We start from the raw sequence: 18,727 nt of genomic DNA, 5'->3' as shown, positions 1-18,727 counted from the left end.
CCTCCGGATCAACTCACTGAACGTCCTCTCGGGCTAGGGTTCTAATGAGCGGCAGTCAACCTTTCGTAGCACTCACACTGTTACTGGGGTGTTTTCTGGTTAATGCGAGTCACAGTAAGTACTCAGGTTAGCATTGGTGTAGCAGAGTCACTATCCTCAGGATCAACTCACTGAACGTCCTCTCGGGCTAGGGTTCTAATGAGCGGCAGTCAACCTTTCGTAGCACTCACACTGTTACTGGGGTGTTTTCTGGTTAATGCGAGTCACAGTAAGTACTCAGGTTAGCATTGGTGTAGCAGAGTCACTATCCTCGGGAGGAACTCACTGAACGTCCTCTCGGGCTAGGGTTCTAATGAGCGGCGATCCAACCTTTCGTAGCACTCACACTCGTTATTTGGGGTGTTTTCTCGGTTAATGCGAGTCACGGTAAGTACTCGGGTTAGCTTTGGTGTAGCAGAGTCACTATCCTCAGGATCAACTCACTGAACGTCCTCTCGGGCTAGGGTTCTAATGAGCGGCAGTCAACCTTTCGTAGCACTCACACTGTTACTGGGGTGTAGCAGAGTCACTATCCTCAGGATCAACTCACTGAACGTCCTCTCGGGCTAGGGTTCTAATGAGCGGCGATCAACCTTTCGTAGCACTCACACTGTTACTGGGGTGTTTTCTGGTTAATGCGAGTCACAGTAAGTACTCAGGTTAGCATTGGTGTAGCAGAGTCACTATCCTCAGGATCAACTCACTGAACGTCCTCTCGGGCTAGGGTTCTAATGAGCGGCAGTCAACCTTTCGTAGCACTCACACTGTTACTGGGGTGTAGCAGAGTCACTATCCTCAGGATCAACTCACTGAACGTCCTCTCGGGCTAGGGTTCTAATGAGCGGCAGTCAACCTTTCGTAGCACTCACACTGTTACTGGGGTGTTTTCTGGTTAATGCGAGTCACAGTAAGTACTCAGGTTAGCATTGGTGTAGCAGAGTCACTATCCTTAGGATCAACTCACTGAACGTCCTCTCGGGCTAGGGTTCTAATGAGCGGCAGTCAACCTTTCGTAGCACTCACACTGCTACAGGCGGTGTTTTTTGGTTAATGCGACTCACAGTATGTAGTCAAGTTAGCTTTGGTGTACCGGAGTCACTATCCTCCTAAAAAACTCACTGAATCTAGTTCGAGCTAGGGTTGTACGACGCGACAGTCAACCATTCGTAGTACTGACGTTGTCACTCGCGGTGTTTACATGCGCGGTGACACAGTATGTAGTGAAGTTTGCTGTTGGGTACCGGAGTCACTCCTCTTCTAACGAACTCACCAAATGAAGTTCGACCTAGGGTTGTACATAGTGACACCGATGCAGTATGGCAGAAGTCGCACTATGAATTTAGGTTGTTTGGGCTGAGTGTGTACTCAGTTCATCATGAAGCGTACCGGATTCACTATTCTCCTGATTTTATTACTAGAGTCACTTCTTGTCTTAAAGTACTATTGTATTCATAACATTATACAGTTTTGTTATTAAATATCTATATTTATATAGTATTCAAAAAATTATTGTAATCAATGGCGGTACTATGTTGCTGGGGCCATGGCCCCTCCTCACATTTTGATTTTTAAATGTATATCTATATTAATTGCTTTTTTTTAAATATATATTTCTTGATAGAAAATTGACTATTTCAAAACTCAAAAGCTCATAAATGGGCCAATGATTATTTATGCTTTTATACTAAAACAATTTTGTTTAGAATTGTATCAATTTTGTTGCACACGTGACTATTTTATTTTATAAGCGTGTGAAATAGATTGTTTGAACACTACTTTCTATATTGTAAATTATTCCGAATTTGTCACAATTTTATAGAATATCTTAATTAACTATAACGTAAACGAATATGAATATGAAAAAAAATTACACTTTAAATTTTTTCTCAATGTCGAAATAGGTAAGGGTGCATTACTGCACCCCTTTTAAGGGGGTGCATTGTAGAATCACCCAAAAATTTTTGGTCTTTTTTTTTTTTCATAATCGCATACGATGTACTTATTTAGGACCATATATAAAATTTTCAAAAAATTTGTAATAGTTTACAGTACCGAAAATAAAGCTCAAATAGTTATTTACCACACGTATAAGAAAAAACAGTCGTATATTCAACTAAATATTTAAACCTTATTTTTTACACTATTTACTATTCGAAATTTTCTAAAAATTTTCAATAATTGTAATGTACGCAATTATGGAAAAATAGTTGACTAAAAGTTGTCCTGAATGCTAAAACAAATACAACCCCTTAAGGGGTATACTATAAATTTACCCTATGCTCTCAATGTACTAAATTCTTCATATTTGTCCTACAAAAGAACAAAAAATCTTTATCCTTATGCTAAAAAAAATCAACATACTTAGGCCCCTACTAAGACTAAGGGCTGGTTCCGCCACTGATTGTAATCTTGATTCCAACGATTGATACGTTAATGTAATCTTACAAAAAATATTGCAACATTTACTCCGACGAATAATATTTTAATGAAATATTAAAATCGTATTTAAATAAATATTGAGTTTTCATTATTAGTAAACATCCTAATTTAATTTCTTATTCATTTGGCCACACATGTTTAATTGGACATAATATTAGGATATTTGTTGCTACATGTGATAACAATGGGAGCAACATTTACCTTATTTAAATACATAATTTTTGTTTAGCACAGTGAACCAATTCAATGTTGTCACCGAGCATGCATATTGGTTCCAATTACGTCTTCCAAGGAAAAGTTAGTAGGGGGTTGGGTTTGTTGATACTACGTTTTTCAAGGGATTGAAAAAGTCAAATAAATAGCTTTAGGTTATTTGTAGCCGTACCTAGGGTTATATTATTAATTATTATTTTAAAATTTTTGTCAAGACTACACTCAACAATCACATCCACAAGTACTATATATACCCCTCTACCTCTCCTTACTCCTTCACAATTTCGTAGTGTTTTCTACCCTACAGAACTCACTCCCTATATGTAGACGTGTGTATAATATATTAAAAAAATAAATTATGTATTGTTGTTGCACCAAAGTGAAGATGTGCAAACAGAAGGATTGGTATGCACTGCAACCGTGTGTTGTAGGTGCATCAAGGGAATTTCAGCAATTCAATAAATCATCTCATAACAAATTTTGGTAATAACTCAACTCTTTATGTCTATTTATTTCAATATTATATTATTACAAATTGTTTCTTAAAAATTTTATGTATGTGGTACATGTGTATTCAGTAAATGTTGACGAAGGTTTGGGATGGGTGGACTAGGGTGGCGGGAACTACTTCCAAAACGGCCACCCAAATATGTCATCCTACCGAACCTTAACCTCCCGAGTGCACAAGGCGACCGAGGAATGAGTGTTATTATATTTGACACAACGGTGCGCCAGACTCTTGAAGAAAAGATATGCGGGAGGCGAATGTCAGCGTTTTTTACAGTCTTAGGTCAAATTGCTTCCTCATGTACAACCTACTGATTTGACCGTATATGGATTGATGGGAAAATATTATTAAAATGTTTATTATTTTAAAATACAAAAAAGGTCTTCCTCATTTATTTAAAATTGTTTTTTAGGGTTTTGAAGGATTTGTTGTTTACTTTAAGTGTTGAAATTATTATTTTATTGTAAAAACGTACTTAGCTGAGTTTTACATAGTTATATGTCACATCATATGTACTGTTTGAGATTCTATTAACATTAAGTTTCTTTGATATTAACCCAGTGAAAATTCAAAATGTATATTTAAATGACACACATTATTTTCATTCATATTGACTTCAAAGGTTTGTATATTTAAATAAGTATTTTTTATTTTATTAAAAAAGGTAATACATCCTACACATGTCAACTGATTATTGGACATTAGAATTCAAATACAAACTAATAACAACTTTTTCTCTCACAAATTGTACTAATTTCTTACACGTACAAACTGAACCAAACCATAACAAAACCGGTCAATAGGTTGGTTCAAATTACGTCTTCTAAGGAAAATTTATTAGTTGGTTGGGTATGTTGAAGTAACGGTTTTCAATGCATTGACAAAATCAGGTTTGTATTGGTGTCATATCACCCCATCTTTAGCCGTACTAGTTTCTATTAATTATTATTTTTTAATTTTTGAAAAGACTACACAACACAATCACATCCACAAGTACTATATATACCCCTCTACCTGTCCTTACTCCTTCACACCTCAATTTAGTATTGTTCTCTTTCCTAGAGAACTCACTCCCTTCCTGTACACATATGTGTAGGGATAATATATGAAAAAAATAAATTATGTATTGTTGTTGCACCGAAGTGAAGATGTGTAAACAGAAGGATTGGTATGCAATACAACCGTGTGTTGTAGATGCATTAAGGAAATTTCAGCAATTCAATCAATCATCTCATAATAAATCTGGGTAATAACTCAACTATTTTTGTATATTTTTTTAAATATTATATTATTACAAATTGATTCTTAGAAATTTTATGTACGCGCTACATGTATATTCAGGTAATGTTGACGAAGGGTTCGGACTGGTGGATTAGGCTGGAGGGAACTACTTGAGACGCCGCCAAATCTCCCACCCAACCGAACCTACCCAACCTCCCGTAGTCCACAAGGCCATCGGGGGATGAGTGTTATCATATTTGACACAGCCGTCGGTGCGCCAAACACTGGACCAAAATCGACACGCGGGGTGGAAAACTAAAGTCTTGAGTCAGATAAAGCATCATGTGATAATAGTACTGATATTATAGTATATCTCAATACAACCTACATTTTTCAGTGTAAAAAACATCCTAATTAATTTATTTTGGGATACAACTAAGTTATGTACAAATTCTGTTCTATTGTGTATGTCTTTGTAACTGTAAACTTAAATTTTATTTGGAATGGAAATATGTTCACTCAATATGTGCCATTGAGTTTCACTATTTCCAATAAGTTACGAACAACACTTGCAATGTCAGATTTTAAAAAATAATTCCAAAATAAAATAAGTGGATGAGCTAGGGTTTTCAAAGTAGATGGTACACCCTAATGTTGTGACCTTATACGGATTAATGGTACAAAATTAGTGAAATAATGACATATAATTACTATCAAGTAATTAGTAATACCTTTGAAATTATTAATTATTATTTTTAAATATTATTTAATTTGAAATTTGAACTCACTTCACAATTTGGGTTGGATTTTCCAAATGTCTTTTTCCAATGCATTGACGAAGTCATCTTGATTGATAGGGTGTACAGTCTAGTCAAATCAGGTTTTAAATGAAAATATTTAATATTAATTTTACCAACACGGATTCATAACATCTTAATGGTAATGGTAGTTGGGTGTTCACTTTTAATATTGGAAATTTGTAATGTTTAAATAAATATGTGAAAAATTGCAATGTGGTTCCCAAAAATTAATTAGCAAATATATTTGTGACGTATTTCAATGTACGGCAGAAGATGGATCTCCCATATCTCAATAAGTTCAAGTTTGAAAATAACGTACATCAATATCTGTGCACAGTACGTCACACCGTAAATACAGTATGGTGCAATTATGTTTACTCAATATTTGAATTTAATGAGATAATTAGAAGTTGTTGTCAAATGTAAACTATAATTTCGTACATATTTATTCGTAAAATACTTATTTTAATACAGTTTCAACCATTTCCTATTTACGAGTTGTACTAAATTTGGACTACTACCCATTCTTAATAGTCCACATTCTTATATTGTTGGGAATTATTTCAAAATTGTCCAAATATTGTAATCTTCTTACCCAAGTATGGACTATTAATTTCCTCTAATTTTAATTTCTGCATACTCACTAAAAAAACCAATTGTTGTCTTATCAATATTTAATTTTCTGTCTACGTCCTACAGTGTACTCACTGACGTTAAATGGAATATTTCATATGCTTTAAATAACGTACGTCAGAGATGTCACAGTGTAACGTCAAATCAAATTCAGTACATGCAGATCTCATGGGATTCCCTGATTTGAGTTAATTAAGATACTATATGCAAACACGAAACCTAGGTATATTACTTAAGGAGATTTAATATTTGTTGGGCTGTAATATACTAATATCACATTTTTGTTATTAAAATTTGGACAAGTGAAATGTTAATAAATTATTGACTACTGAAATGAGTGGATGTCATATCACATTTTTTATTTCACCATTTAAACCATGTACTTATTATTTCAAGATGGTGATGTGACATTTTTTTTTACTTCAAATCTGGAAATTATTATTTAAATCAAAAAACCGTACGTACTATTCTTTTTAATAGAAAAATGTCACATCACATAGTACTTTTTTTATATTACTTAGATTTTGTTTGGATTTGATTCACTCTATTAACATTGGTTAACTAAATGGGTAAATTGGGATTTTTTAGATTGTCGTAAGTGGATATTACCATTGTCAAAATTTATTAACTATTAAATGGTTTAATTGGGAAAAAAAAATCCATTATTAAATTACATGAACCGAATTACGTGTACATCAACCCACCAAACCACTATATAAGTAAAGGTTAGGTTTTACAAACTAAGCATTTATTTTGAAACCCCGTTTTACTATTTCCTAAATCAAATGGACCCTTACCAAAACTTCAACCCTTTTGAAACAAGTCCTCCAAAATCCCCACCGCATCCTTTCTCTTCCACAAGATCCGTAGGTACACCGTCACGGAGTCCAAGACTCCGTTCAGCCTCCATGTCAGGATGTCCAAACTGTGCAAGGCTGGAGTCTGTTCTCCACGAACACGAAAAGCTGACAAGGAAGGCTCATTCACGAGCCACGGAGGCCAAGCAGGAGTCGTACAAACTGGCGGAACACCTGTACCATACAGCCCACTTCATGCAAGAAGCCAACACTTCAAGACAAAAATTAGAGGGTATCATGGATGACATTCTCGACTACACCGAGGTGTCCATACCCCACTACCCACTTCATGTAAAACAAGAATCACCAATCACTACTCCAAGAGAAACTCCTTCACGACCAAAGTCCCCGTTCAGAGACAATAGCCCTCCGTCTCAACGGAAGTTCCCTCAAGTTATAGAACTTGATTGAACATCCGTTCGGTTTCAATCGTGGTATTTTATATATATATAGTGTACTTTTGTTACAACTCATCTCATATGGCCGTTCTATCAACTTTTTGTTAGGCCATTTAATGAGATTGAAGAACTTACCTCCATTATATATATAGTTGTGTGTAACTCTACTATATTATTTTAAGTCTATTTTCTTTCTGTTTGCGATTGTGATTTCACAATGATTCACTTCACTTTTAATTCCACAATTAATTAATGAGGAAAGTGACATTAATACTGCAAAATAAACCGAAGTACAGATTTCATAACAAATACTGATAGTACATTATAGCATCAAAATATAAAATAACATAACTTGGACACTAACAGAAAGCATCATTTACTGTTTTTTGGAGAAGTATCCACTCCTTCTTTGTCCCCAACTTCTACATCATCTCCATTTCAGTCCTCACCTTTGTCAGTCGAATCTTTCATGTTGTCCTGTTCGGGTGATTTATTTGCACCAGAGCATTCACCCTCATCAAACAGTGAGGAAACAGAATTAAGGATAGCCTCTTCATCATTATCATCATCAGAATCCCACATGCAGGGAAACTCATTAACACAGCAAAGTTCTCTAACTTGCTGCCCATTGAAGCATTGTCCCGTCTCCCCATGTAGACATAAAGCAGAGAAAGCTTCTATGAAAGATTCATAACGAATTATTTTTATGGACGCATCAGAATTAGTGTTTTTGCTTACAGCGTCTTCGTACCTACTATAGATACCTTCATTTGGTCCATTGAAAATAACCCAGTGTGGACCTGAACTCATATTTGATATATGTAATGCTAATAACTAAATTACAAGTTCATTTCTCTATAAACTTGAGGCTGGATTGGAAAACGTCTCAAGTGTGTTATATAAGTCGTGGAGAATAACCCTACAGTACGTTTTTTAGTTAGCTGTACTCTACTGGGATGTACTCCATTGGGCACATCTGATGTGTCAAAAGAGGGGTGGTTAAATTTCTGAATTACACAGTTAAATACACGTGTAGGCGTACGTAGTATGGTCAAATGTCAACATTATTCATCAATCCCGTTTTCCCAGAAAACCTAATGTACTACTTGCATCGTTCTAACGTACAACGACGGTTTAATTCATAAGAAGATGTAGGTGAAGGGCCCATTAATATCAGCCCAACATATATAAATGCCCAACATATATAAATGGGAGAAACTACCCATTCTACTAAAAAATGTCATCAATTCATACAAAAAAAAAAACATCCTTACTTTTCAATCTTTATTCTCCAGAAATACAAAAATGTACTATTACTTTTATCCTGACGTACGAAGTGGTTTAATTCATTAAAAAAGGTTGGTAAAGGCCCATTCATATAAGCCCAACAATTTTAAATGTTACCACCAACCCATACAACTCAACAAAATATCTAAACCCAAAAATCATACAATAACATTATTTTCCAATTAATTTATTCAAAAGTAAATGTAATTGTACTATTTTACTGTTCAAAAGTACGACGAGAGTGGAATATTGAAAGGCCCATTAATATCAGCCCAACACACTTAAATGTGATCACCAACCCATATTACTCTACAATCTGAGGCATTCAACCTCATAAAATCTAATTTAAATCGACTCACCACTATCTTTCCCTTACTCTTCATCTCTAATTCTTGGATATCAATAACAATCGAACACTGTAACTCCACTCCAGTACATTAACGTCGAAGGAACAATTGGTTACTTATCAGTAAGTCCTTTTTTTTATCTTTCTCGAAAACCATTCCTTACCTATTAACTTTATCATTTAATTTGTTAATTTAAACAGATACAATATGGAGGCCGAGTCTCGAGCGAGAGAACATGAATGAGGAACAAACCTACGAATGGGAAAGCATAACAACGTAGCTAAACATCACAAAACCAGTGAATGAGATTCAAATATGTGACGTCCTAGGCAAGAGTCTCGACAAACTGGGAAAATGGGAAGCATTCTACGAAATGTATGCGAAACGGATGGGTTTCGGCACAAGAAAAGATGATGTACGACGTTCTCACGGAGTCATCGTAATGCGCAGGTGGGTTTGTTGTTCCGAGGGTTACAAAAGAATCACAATAACGGAAACACAAAGAAAAAAGAGACCTCATGATGTCACTAGAACCGGATGTCAGGCAGCATTACGTATTTTACTCACACAACCGTCTAACACTTGGAAATGCAAAGAGTTCAGCACAATACACAATCACGACCTCGCTTCATCAAGTGAGGTACAATTTTTGAGATCATACCGAGTAGTGTCCGATGGCTTGCTTGCCCAAGTTAGGTCGATGAACTCAGTTGGAATTAAAACTGCCAACATAATGTCCCATGTTGCTTTGCAAAGTGGAGGTTACGAGAGAATGCCATGTCAACTTCGAGATGTCTACAACAGGGTTGCTGGTGCCAAGCGAGAAGAAAAGATAGAGACGGACTCGGAAGGAGCGTTGGGATTTCTTGATTGTCTCGCAGAGAGGGATCCAAATTTCTTCGTTGTATATCAGGTGGACGAGGAGAATCGATTGGCTAACTTATTTTGGGCAGATGGAAACTCACGTGTCGACTATGTGGCTTTTGGGGATGTACTAGGGTTTGATACCACCTACATGACAAATGAGTACAATAAGCCTCTCACTTGTTCTCATTGTCGTAAACCACCATTTCAACACATGCATCTTCGGGTTCGCTCTACTCCTCCACGAGAAGCGTCCATCCTATCGTTGGCTACTTCAAAAATTTCTCGAATGCCATGGAGATAAGAAGCCAAATGTTGTAGTTATCGACCAAGATGTGGCCATGAAACAGCCATCATGGAACACATGCCTGATGTGACACACCGTCTATGTGCTTGGCATCTCAATACAAATGCTTCCAAAAAGGTTAAAGATCCGATCTTCTTGAAAATATTTAAAGATCTAATGTACAACTACTACGAGGAGGAGGATTTCGAAGCAAGATGGTTAGACGTCGTCGAAACCCAACAACTAACAGATAATGAATGGTGCCAAACAACATTCGACACAAGAAAACAGTGGGCAGAAACTTATTTAAGGGGTTCATTCGTTGCAGGAATGAGAACCACACAACGTTGCGAATCGATCAACTCGGCCCTAAAAAAATTTTTAGAGAAGAATTATTGCTTGCGTGAGTTCGTCACAACCATAGATATGACAGTCTCAAAGCTCAGACACAACGAGACTGCAAATGACTTCAAAAGCAGATGCACTCGACCTCACCCACCTAATCCTACATGCTTGACCACGTACTACAACCAATGTGCTGAATTCTACACAAGAACTATGTACCACAAGGTTGCTGAGCAGCTTGATTTAGAGAATAATTATTTTGTCATAAGTGAGGAGCAAGAAGGAGAGTGGCAGATATACACCATTGGAAAGTTTCAGCATCCGGAGGTCCGATACCGAGTTCATTACTGTGAAGGCCAACGAGCACTACACTGTAGCTGCATGCTATATGAAAGTCAGGGGTACCCTTGTAGACATTTATGGGCTACAATGAAAAGATTAAACATCAGAAGAATACCTAATACTCTTCTCATGAAGCGATGGAGCAAATCCGCGAAGACAAATCTCCACCTACATTTTAACCCCCCGGCCCAAGAACAACAACACATTTATGAGATGGCTAGGTTTGGATCTCTCAGCTCATTAACTTATAACTTCACTTTCTATGCGGCAAAAACGAGAGGATTCGTACACGCGTGCAAAGGAAGAGATTGAACGGCTAACTCTAATGTTCAAGGAAGAATTTGAGATGAGTTCCAATCCAGAAGGACAGACGCCACAACCTGGAAGATATCGTAACAACCCCAACATTATTAAAGACCCTGAAGTTGTGAGAACAAAGGGTACGGGAAATCCAAGGGAAGGACCGAACGGGGAGCAGATCCCAAGAAACTCAAGACATTGTCGCATTTGTCGCTCATCAGGCCATGATTATCGGCGGTGCCCAAACCGTCAACAGAATAGTGGATCTCAGGGGCAACGGTCACACAATCAACCAACAACTGACTCATTCAATGAACACTCCAACGCGTATTTCCCTGAACCGCCTTCCACCACACAAGAATCATACTATGGTCATTCATATATATAACTAGCTATTTTTAACCGTTGATGTTTTAAGGTTTATGACTCTAGTTATTGCTTCAAAAACTCTACATTTATATACTTCATGTTATGTTTGCCGTGTTTAAGGTATTTATCTCAACAAATCTCAAATTTATAATTAATGAACAAATAAATTATTTTACCCAAGAAAATTCAATCTTATAAGGTCAAAAATTTCCATAGTAATTAATTTTTTTTATACACAATAATAAAAATAAAAATAATACACCAACGTAAAACTCAATATATACCAACACATAATTTCATAATTTATAACAAATTATTCTTAACAATGTACTACGAAACAAATATGAATGTACTCTGTACGTGATATTTTGTACTCGGTACGTGATATTTTGTACACTAATTTTACTAAACAGCATGCATAAACAATTAATGTACTCGGTACGTGATATTATGTACTCAACTACAATTCCAAAATTACATACATGATGTAAAATACCAAAATAACCCCACTCCGACAACATGGACCCACTGCCTACAGTATATTTGTACAATTAACTGCCACGAACAGTAAAACTGTTGTACTTTTTTTTACTTTAACTGACGTGAACAGTAATTAAATTGTACCTTTTTATTTTTTAATTAAAAATACAAATTTACAACCGGTTACCTAACCTAGAATAACCGGTTGCCAACTTAAATAAATAATTAAAAATTATAACTATTCTAACGTGGGACCTACCTGCCGTACACGGATTCCATTCCGTGTTTTGCACATTTGGGCACAAAATCGGCTGCCTACATATATATATATATATATATATATAAATGTGAGAACAATCTCAACACCACTAACACCAAGTGTCAAGTAGGGGAATCACAAAACTTGAACAAGATTTTGCACATTTGTCCAAAAGCTTATTTCCTCCTACCACAAGCACTTAGGGAAGAAAGAAATGGAAATAGCTTTCTAGAATTATCAAGCTTATAGTTTCTAGCAAGGTGCTCTCTTTGATAGAAACTCACAAAAATTGTGTCTTCACAAATGAACCAAATACCTCTATTTATAGTGTTTAAGATCACACACTTTGAAATTCAAACTCATAACCCTCATGGATGATATGTAACTCATGCACACACCATAACTCCCATAGCATTAAGAATTTCAAATTAAAATGTGTGACACCTTTTTACACACTTAATATTGGTGATAATTGTGGAGGTTACAAAATGTAAGTAACTCCACCTCTTATGTTACAATTTATGTGAATATTAGATGTATGTAACTCTCAAACACATTATATACATTAATCTCATATCAATATATAATATGTTACATTTTAATATTTTAATCTATCTTATATTATAACAATATAATATAACAATAAGTGGAAAAATTCTTGATAGTCATGATGTTTCTAAGAATTTTTTTCTAATTGTGTGTTTGTCAATTTGTCATTTTCTATGTTTGTCAGTTTGTCCATTTGTTGTCAGACTGTCCTTTTCTCTGTTTGTCATTTTGATGTCAATTTTTCCTTTTGTATGCTTGTTTACTTGTAGGAAATTTCGAGGAAGTTTTCTATTTTGTATCCTACCTCATGTAAATGACTATATATAGAGTCGTCATTTTCATTGTAAGGGGCATCAAAAAAGTATTCTACTAAATAAAATTTCTAGTGTTCTTCTCTCAAAATGTTCTTCAAAATTTTCTTTAAGAGATTCCTGAAGTAGTGATAGTGTGCATTATGGGTCATATCGAAGATATTACTGTTATGAGTTAGGTATCACTCAAGTGCAAAGGTAACTAAGCAATCTATCCTTCATAATCATAAGTCACGTTGTAGAGTCGTAAGTCGTGCAGATTCTTGTGAGAACATTACTCAAGTTATCTTTATATTTAATGATGCTTAGCTTATAGCAGGAACCCCAATAGTATCGCAAAACAAACTTTGACGGTGATATAAAATGTTTGGTGTAGGATAATTTTTTTTTTTTTTTGAAATTTAGCTCATAACAAATGTCCTTTTCCTACTCACTCATTTCCTCTCGTGTTGCTTGACGCTTAATATGGTAAAAAAGGTTACAAGGTTATCATTATAGAGAGCGACTCAAAAATAGTGATTAGTTCTCTCAATCCCAAGGTTTTTTGTTGAGAGATTGAGAACTATTCTTTTTTTTTTTGTTATAGGCTTTCTACTTATTTTGTTGATTGTGTATTTTTTTGTATTTCTAAAATTTGTAACTTTGTTACCTATAATATAGTTAAGTGGGCTTTTATTTACAAACAATTTGGTAGTTTGTTGTATTGTCCATCCTAGCGGACTTATTTTGTAATGATCATGAGGTCTCATTTATGATTCAATGAACGTTTCTATTTTTAAAAATATATATATATATATATATATATATGTAGTTTCCTTTGAGTTATATAGCCATAAAATTAAAATTCTATCAACAATATTAATATTATAGTGGAAAATTTATAAGTATTTATTCAATAGATATAAAATTATGATTTAAATAAGAAAAATAATATATTGAACTTTTTAATGTGTCATGCTTTAGAATTAATTTATCCGTGCTTAAGTGATAAATTTTTGGGCTTGTTGTATCGTGTTTAAGTATATATTTTTTCGTTACGTGCTTAAGTTTATATTTTTTTATGTCGTGTTATATCGTGCATAAATATATATATTTTTTTTTTAGAATTGCTAAAAGGCACTACTCGTGCCAACCACACTCATTAGTGCAATTAAAATTTAAAAAAATATCGCTAACTAATTCTAATTCAGAAGCAAAATGGTGATCCCCAATACTCATTTTTTGTGTGTGTCGAATCTTGGTCGTGCCGATTGGTGTGTCAAAAAAGTCCTGTTTTGGTAAAAGAGTCTAAAGACGTTTTCTTTCCGTAGAAACGTGAAGAAATCATCAATGGAGGTTGTGTCGTCCTCTTCTGAGTTTTCTCTTTCCTCTCTCAACATTTTCCTTCTACGCCCACTTCTCGCTATTGCATTTGTTCTTTCCTTGATTATTCTCGGTAAGCAATTATTCTGACTTTTCCAACTCAATTCAACTCTCTCCCGATCAAAATCAAATTTATATACATGTGAATTTGCAGGGTGGTTCTTGGCATGGAAGCTAGTTCTGGTTCACGTTCCATTGGTACAAGAAATTTTCGGTCTACGAAAGAAAACCTTCAAACCAAAACCCAAAACAACTGGTCGCTTTTCAAAGATTTACAGTAATATTGAGTCTGAAGCCCTTAAATCTTCATCTTCCTAATCGTATAATAATTATTTCGTTATATTAATTGCGAATTTCATTAGCGTTTTATTTCACATATTCAATGATGGGGTTTGGTCAAGAGCGACAGAAGTCAATTGCTCCCATGAATTGCAGAATGTTCCATATGATCCGAAAATATGTTTCTTTGGATGTGTTGGACTAAGCATCAGCAGGCTCTGACATTGTTGATACTGACAATCAGGTTTGATTTCACTTTAAACCATGGGCTTCACTTTCCATGATTCAAATTTAATTTTGACCCTGTAACCCAATCCAATATATGTATTTCATTCTTGTAATATATGTTTCTATTTCTCTCTTATTTGGATTTAGTAACAGAGCTTGAATTGTATCTCTTTCTCTGTCATTAGATTCGGTATGCTAGTCAGTTGTGTATTATATTATATACAAAAGTCAAATGGGATGGTTGTGTAATTGTTGCAATTGCAGAGTCTTTAAACTTGAAAGAAAGCCATTTATAAAGTTGGAGATTATTAGGTGATGATATCAATTATTGAGTTTGGAACTTTTATGCATTCTCATTGTGAATTTGTGAGGTAGGCAGTATATATTATATGATATTGGGCCAAAAATATTGTATCAATTATCAAATCAATGGCCTGATACCTTTGCTTTCACTTTTGTATAGTTTAAACACATTTAAATTTCATTAGGTATAATCTACCTCTGAAAATCCCATAAAATTTAGCTTGATCACCTCAAACCCCCACCAAGAAACCTTACTAGAGATCACTCTGCAGCTTCTGTATAATTTAAGTATATACATTGCATTTGTATATGCCTTTAGGCAAACCAATGTTATCAGAGTTCAGTGTGGACGATATCATTCTGATTGATCGGTGGAAGGTTCTTGTCATCATGACTGCTAAGGCAGTCAGCTGAAGGGTGAATATTCCCGTATCCAAAGCCTTGAGCAGAGTTGCAATAGGTCTCGACTGTCCCGTCTTTCTTCTCTAAGTTAACATTCCTCAGAACTATGTTGCTGCATGGGACTGTATCGCTGCAAGCAAATTTCATGGCCTTTTTGCTCGTTGTGGTTCCGCTTATATTCTTGTAGATGATCTTGCTTATGCTCACTGCAGAAGTCTGGCAAATCAAGTAAATAAAAGACAGCTCGAGTGTTGTTATAAGAATTTGAAATGCATAGTATGGTAAAAACAAGAAACTTGGAGGAGGGAGGGGTCCGGGGTACCTACCTGGTTTTCGCAACTTTTTGGAGAATCACAGTAGAACTGATCAATAATAATGGGGTTGGCTACATCTATCATCTTCACATTTTGGAAACGTACAGCTTGAACATAACCAGAACCTCCCTGCACATAAAACCCCACAAAGAAAGGAACAAACACATATAAGAGATTTTGTTTCTCTCAATTTCTTTGAGAACTCATAGGTGTTACTGTAAGAGAATGTACCTGCCAAGTCTTGATCCTGAGACCATTAGTAGTTTCCTTGAGGACTGCCGTATCCAAGACCACTCGAGTAACTATGCCTATGGAATTGTCCTTTCCAAGACTTCCAATGCTTTGTAGTAGAGTTTTAATTTGCACCAAAAGAAAAAAGAAGTTTTAGAATTACTTATTTACACTGTCCATGATCATGACTGATCATTGTTCTTGATTTTTAGAAATCAAATGTCTAAGAAGGATTGAAAAAAGTGTAACTCAAGGGTTGATGATACCTTATCCCATGTCCTGGTCCACAATAAATTCTCTTCATCTTGATGTTGGAGCTAGCATTGACAATTGAGACACAATCATCCCCTGAAATCAAATTCCAATAAAAACCCCGTAGAAAACACACTTAGGATATGTGTAATGAAATTTAATTAAACCTGTTCCGATTCTGCTGTCTTGTAGAACCACATTAGTTGATTGAGTGATATGTATTCCATCAGTGTTGGGACTGTCTCCTGGAGCTGTAACTTTTACACCAGTAATTCGGACAACATTGGACCGAGCAATGACAAAATTCATCTGTTGGCTGTTCTGTATGGTGAGACCTTTTACCTTTATATCATTGCTTGAATCTATAGTTAATGCCTGCAAAATCAAACTCTTTATTTTTACTGTTCATCATTGAATCTACAATTATAACTAAGAGAAAGATCCTTACCGTTGGTGCCCCTTTGCATGGCTGTAATAGAAAGAAAGAGAGCTCATGTTAGTTTCATGTTCATAAACTTGTTTACAGAAGTAAATAAGGAAAGATTCAGACGTTTGTCTTGTTCCTTTTGCAGGATGCTGCCCACCATTTGCTACCCGAGCCATCAATAACTCCCTGCCCTTGGAATATGACTCCCTCAAGTTTGGTGAAATCAAGCCATTGCCGCGCAAACTTTGGATTCCAGTTCTTTGGCTCATCTGGTGCCACAATTGTTCCATCAATCTGCAGAGTAGTATAACAAGTCATTGTCACCACCACAACTGTGAGAATAAGAAACAGGAGAATGGTTGCAAAGACTTCATATCATAGTCTGTGTTGAGATCATTACAGGTGATTTTACCTGGATAACTAACTTTTCTGCACATGGCCCTTGAAATTTCGTTGCATTGACAAGATAACGGCGATCTTGAGGTACTAAAAGAACCGCACTTGATGTTGAGCAGGCGGTATCCCAAGCCTTTTGGAAAGCCTAATTCAATCACCCAATATAGAAGAATAAATATAAATGATTCTTTATAATGAATAATGACACTTTGGACATCATCCAGTATCTTCTCACCAGTCTTCTTAGACTACTTAGCAGTTAAGTGCATTTGGTTATATAAAACAAAATATGAAAAGTACAGTTAGTTATACAATGTGTTGTTGTTCAGCATCACCTGTGTATCATCAGCAACGCCGTCTCCAACTGCGCCAAAGCTATCTACATTCACAAGAATCTTGCTACCACGAACGCTTGTCCACGAAGGGATATCAAAGAAATCGAAATCGTTTTCTTCCTCAATTATGTCCCGGCTTTCTAGCTCATCATCAAACATGGCAATATTGTCATTATGCAGCAGCATGTTCCCAGCAGCAACTGTTATCATTAACAAAGAAAGAAAAGAAAGATTAAATAAATTATCCATGATGCTTTGTTGGTAGATTAGTTTTGATTATTGATTTGTATAAAATTCCAATAATGAAACAACAATGTGCTATAATTTATATGCATATGATGCATATTAATTACTTTTGGAAATGAAGTGAATTAAAGACAATACTATATGGCTCTTGGCTTGAAAGTAAACAAAAATATTGTTACATTTTTAACATGTCCATACTTAAAGTACAAGATTTTTTTCTTCTTTTCTTTGAGCTGATTGCTTTACTCCTCAACTAGCTAGTGAAACTAAACAAAAATGCTCAGCAATAGTTTTAATGGCATGGACTGTATTTGTACTATTTCACTTTCCCCCAAGAGAAACAATGCAAGTTGCTTTGGTTCTCAATGGGTTGGGTTTAAATGTCCTTATCTTCATTATAAGAGAAGTGACAGCAACGTAGACTTGGTAACTTTCAAAGTAAAGCACTGGCTTTGCTTGAATTTTATTTTTGAGATTACCCATTTAAAGATAATTGTTTCTAGAGGGAAGTCTACAGTCTTTGTACTAAAAATGGTCTTTTGTTTTTCACTCTTTTTGAAGTTTTTGTTGGAATGGTTTAGTGTCATGTACAAGTTTTGGGCTGAGAATAGCCAAAACTTGACCATGCATTTGTGGAACTGCTGGAGTTCATTTTCTTTTAGTTTGTTCTGGTTTTATGAATATCCATTTCTTAGCTGGTAGATTGGTACATATGCTCGTATCACTTTTACTTCAAACACTTTTGTTTGTGATATCATATGTTAATCTCTCCTTAACTTGAATAATTATGAAAAATAAGGGTTTCTTTCTACGGATTTATCAGATAGTAGAAAAGCTTAGAGCATGTTTGGTATTGTTTTTTGTTTTTTGTTTTCAAAAAATTATTTTTAGAAATGAGAACAAAAAATAGTTTTTGAAGTTTTTAAAAACAAGTCATGTTTGGTTAGTGTTTTTTTAAAACAATATTGACTAAAAGTGAATTGGTTTTTAAAACAGAAAATAACATTTTGTTGTTTTCAAAATTCTTGTTTTTTGTAACTTTGTTTTCTGAAAACTGTTTTCAGAAAACAAGGCCAAACAAGCCAAATTGTTTTCAAAAAACAAT

The 18,727-nt window shown here is 35.1% G+C and overlaps 3 protein-coding genes across 5 annotated transcripts; 2 read left to right on the top strand and 1 right to left on the bottom strand.

The window, feature by feature from the left end:
• Positions 1 to 9,961: 9,961 nt before the first annotated feature.
• Positions 9,962 to 10,891, top strand: LOC133039754 (protein FAR1-RELATED SEQUENCE 5-like). Its single transcript, XM_061118698.1, has one exon. The coding sequence runs from the start codon at positions 9,962 to 9,964 to the stop codon at positions 10,889 to 10,891; it is 930 nt and encodes a 309-aa protein (XP_060974681.1).
• A 3,178-nt stretch (positions 10,892 to 14,069) lies between these two features.
• On the top strand, positions 14,070 to 17,792 carry LOC115697826 (uncharacterized). Of its 3 annotated transcripts, none has more exons than XM_061118974.1 (4): positions 14,070 to 14,282; positions 14,364 to 14,732; positions 16,449 to 16,546; positions 16,791 to 17,792. In XM_061118974.1, the coding sequence occupies exons 1-2, from the start codon at positions 14,177 to 14,179 to the stop codon at positions 14,525 to 14,527; spliced, it is 270 nt and encodes an 89-aa protein (XP_060974957.1). In that variant the 5' UTR covers positions 14,070 to 14,176; the 3' UTR covers positions 14,528 to 14,732; positions 16,449 to 16,546; positions 16,791 to 17,792. The 3 variants fall into 3 exon arrangements, with proteins under 3 accessions (XP_060974957.1, XP_060974956.1, XP_030480823.1); XM_061118973.1 differs by having other exon boundaries at positions 15,339 to 16,546; XM_030624963.2 differs by having other exon boundaries at positions 14,364 to 16,546; positions 16,791 to 17,738.
• Positions 15,170 to 17,625, bottom strand: LOC115697825 (probable polygalacturonase At1g80170). The gene is made up of 9 exons (XM_030624962.2): positions 17,377 to 17,625; positions 17,058 to 17,186; positions 16,769 to 16,939; positions 16,667 to 16,687; positions 16,386 to 16,593; positions 16,233 to 16,314; positions 15,967 to 16,075; positions 15,748 to 15,864; positions 15,170 to 15,637 (listed from the first exon to the last, which is right to left on the bottom strand). The coding sequence occupies exons 1-9, from the start codon at positions 17,623 to 17,625 to the stop codon at positions 15,353 to 15,355; spliced, it is 1,371 nt and encodes a 456-aa protein (XP_030480822.1). The 3' UTR covers positions 15,170 to 15,352.
• Positions 17,793 to 18,727: the final 935 nt, after the last annotated feature.

Source organism: Cannabis sativa, chromosome 7 (genome assembly GCF_029168945.1).
Source record: "Cannabis sativa cultivar Pink pepper isolate KNU-18-1 chromosome 7, ASM2916894v1, whole genome shotgun sequence".
Lineage (NCBI taxonomy): Eukaryota > Viridiplantae > Streptophyta > Magnoliopsida > Rosales > Cannabaceae > Cannabis > Cannabis sativa.
Note: the sequence above shows the minus strand (reverse complement) of the source record. Positions and strands in the feature narration are given on the sequence as shown.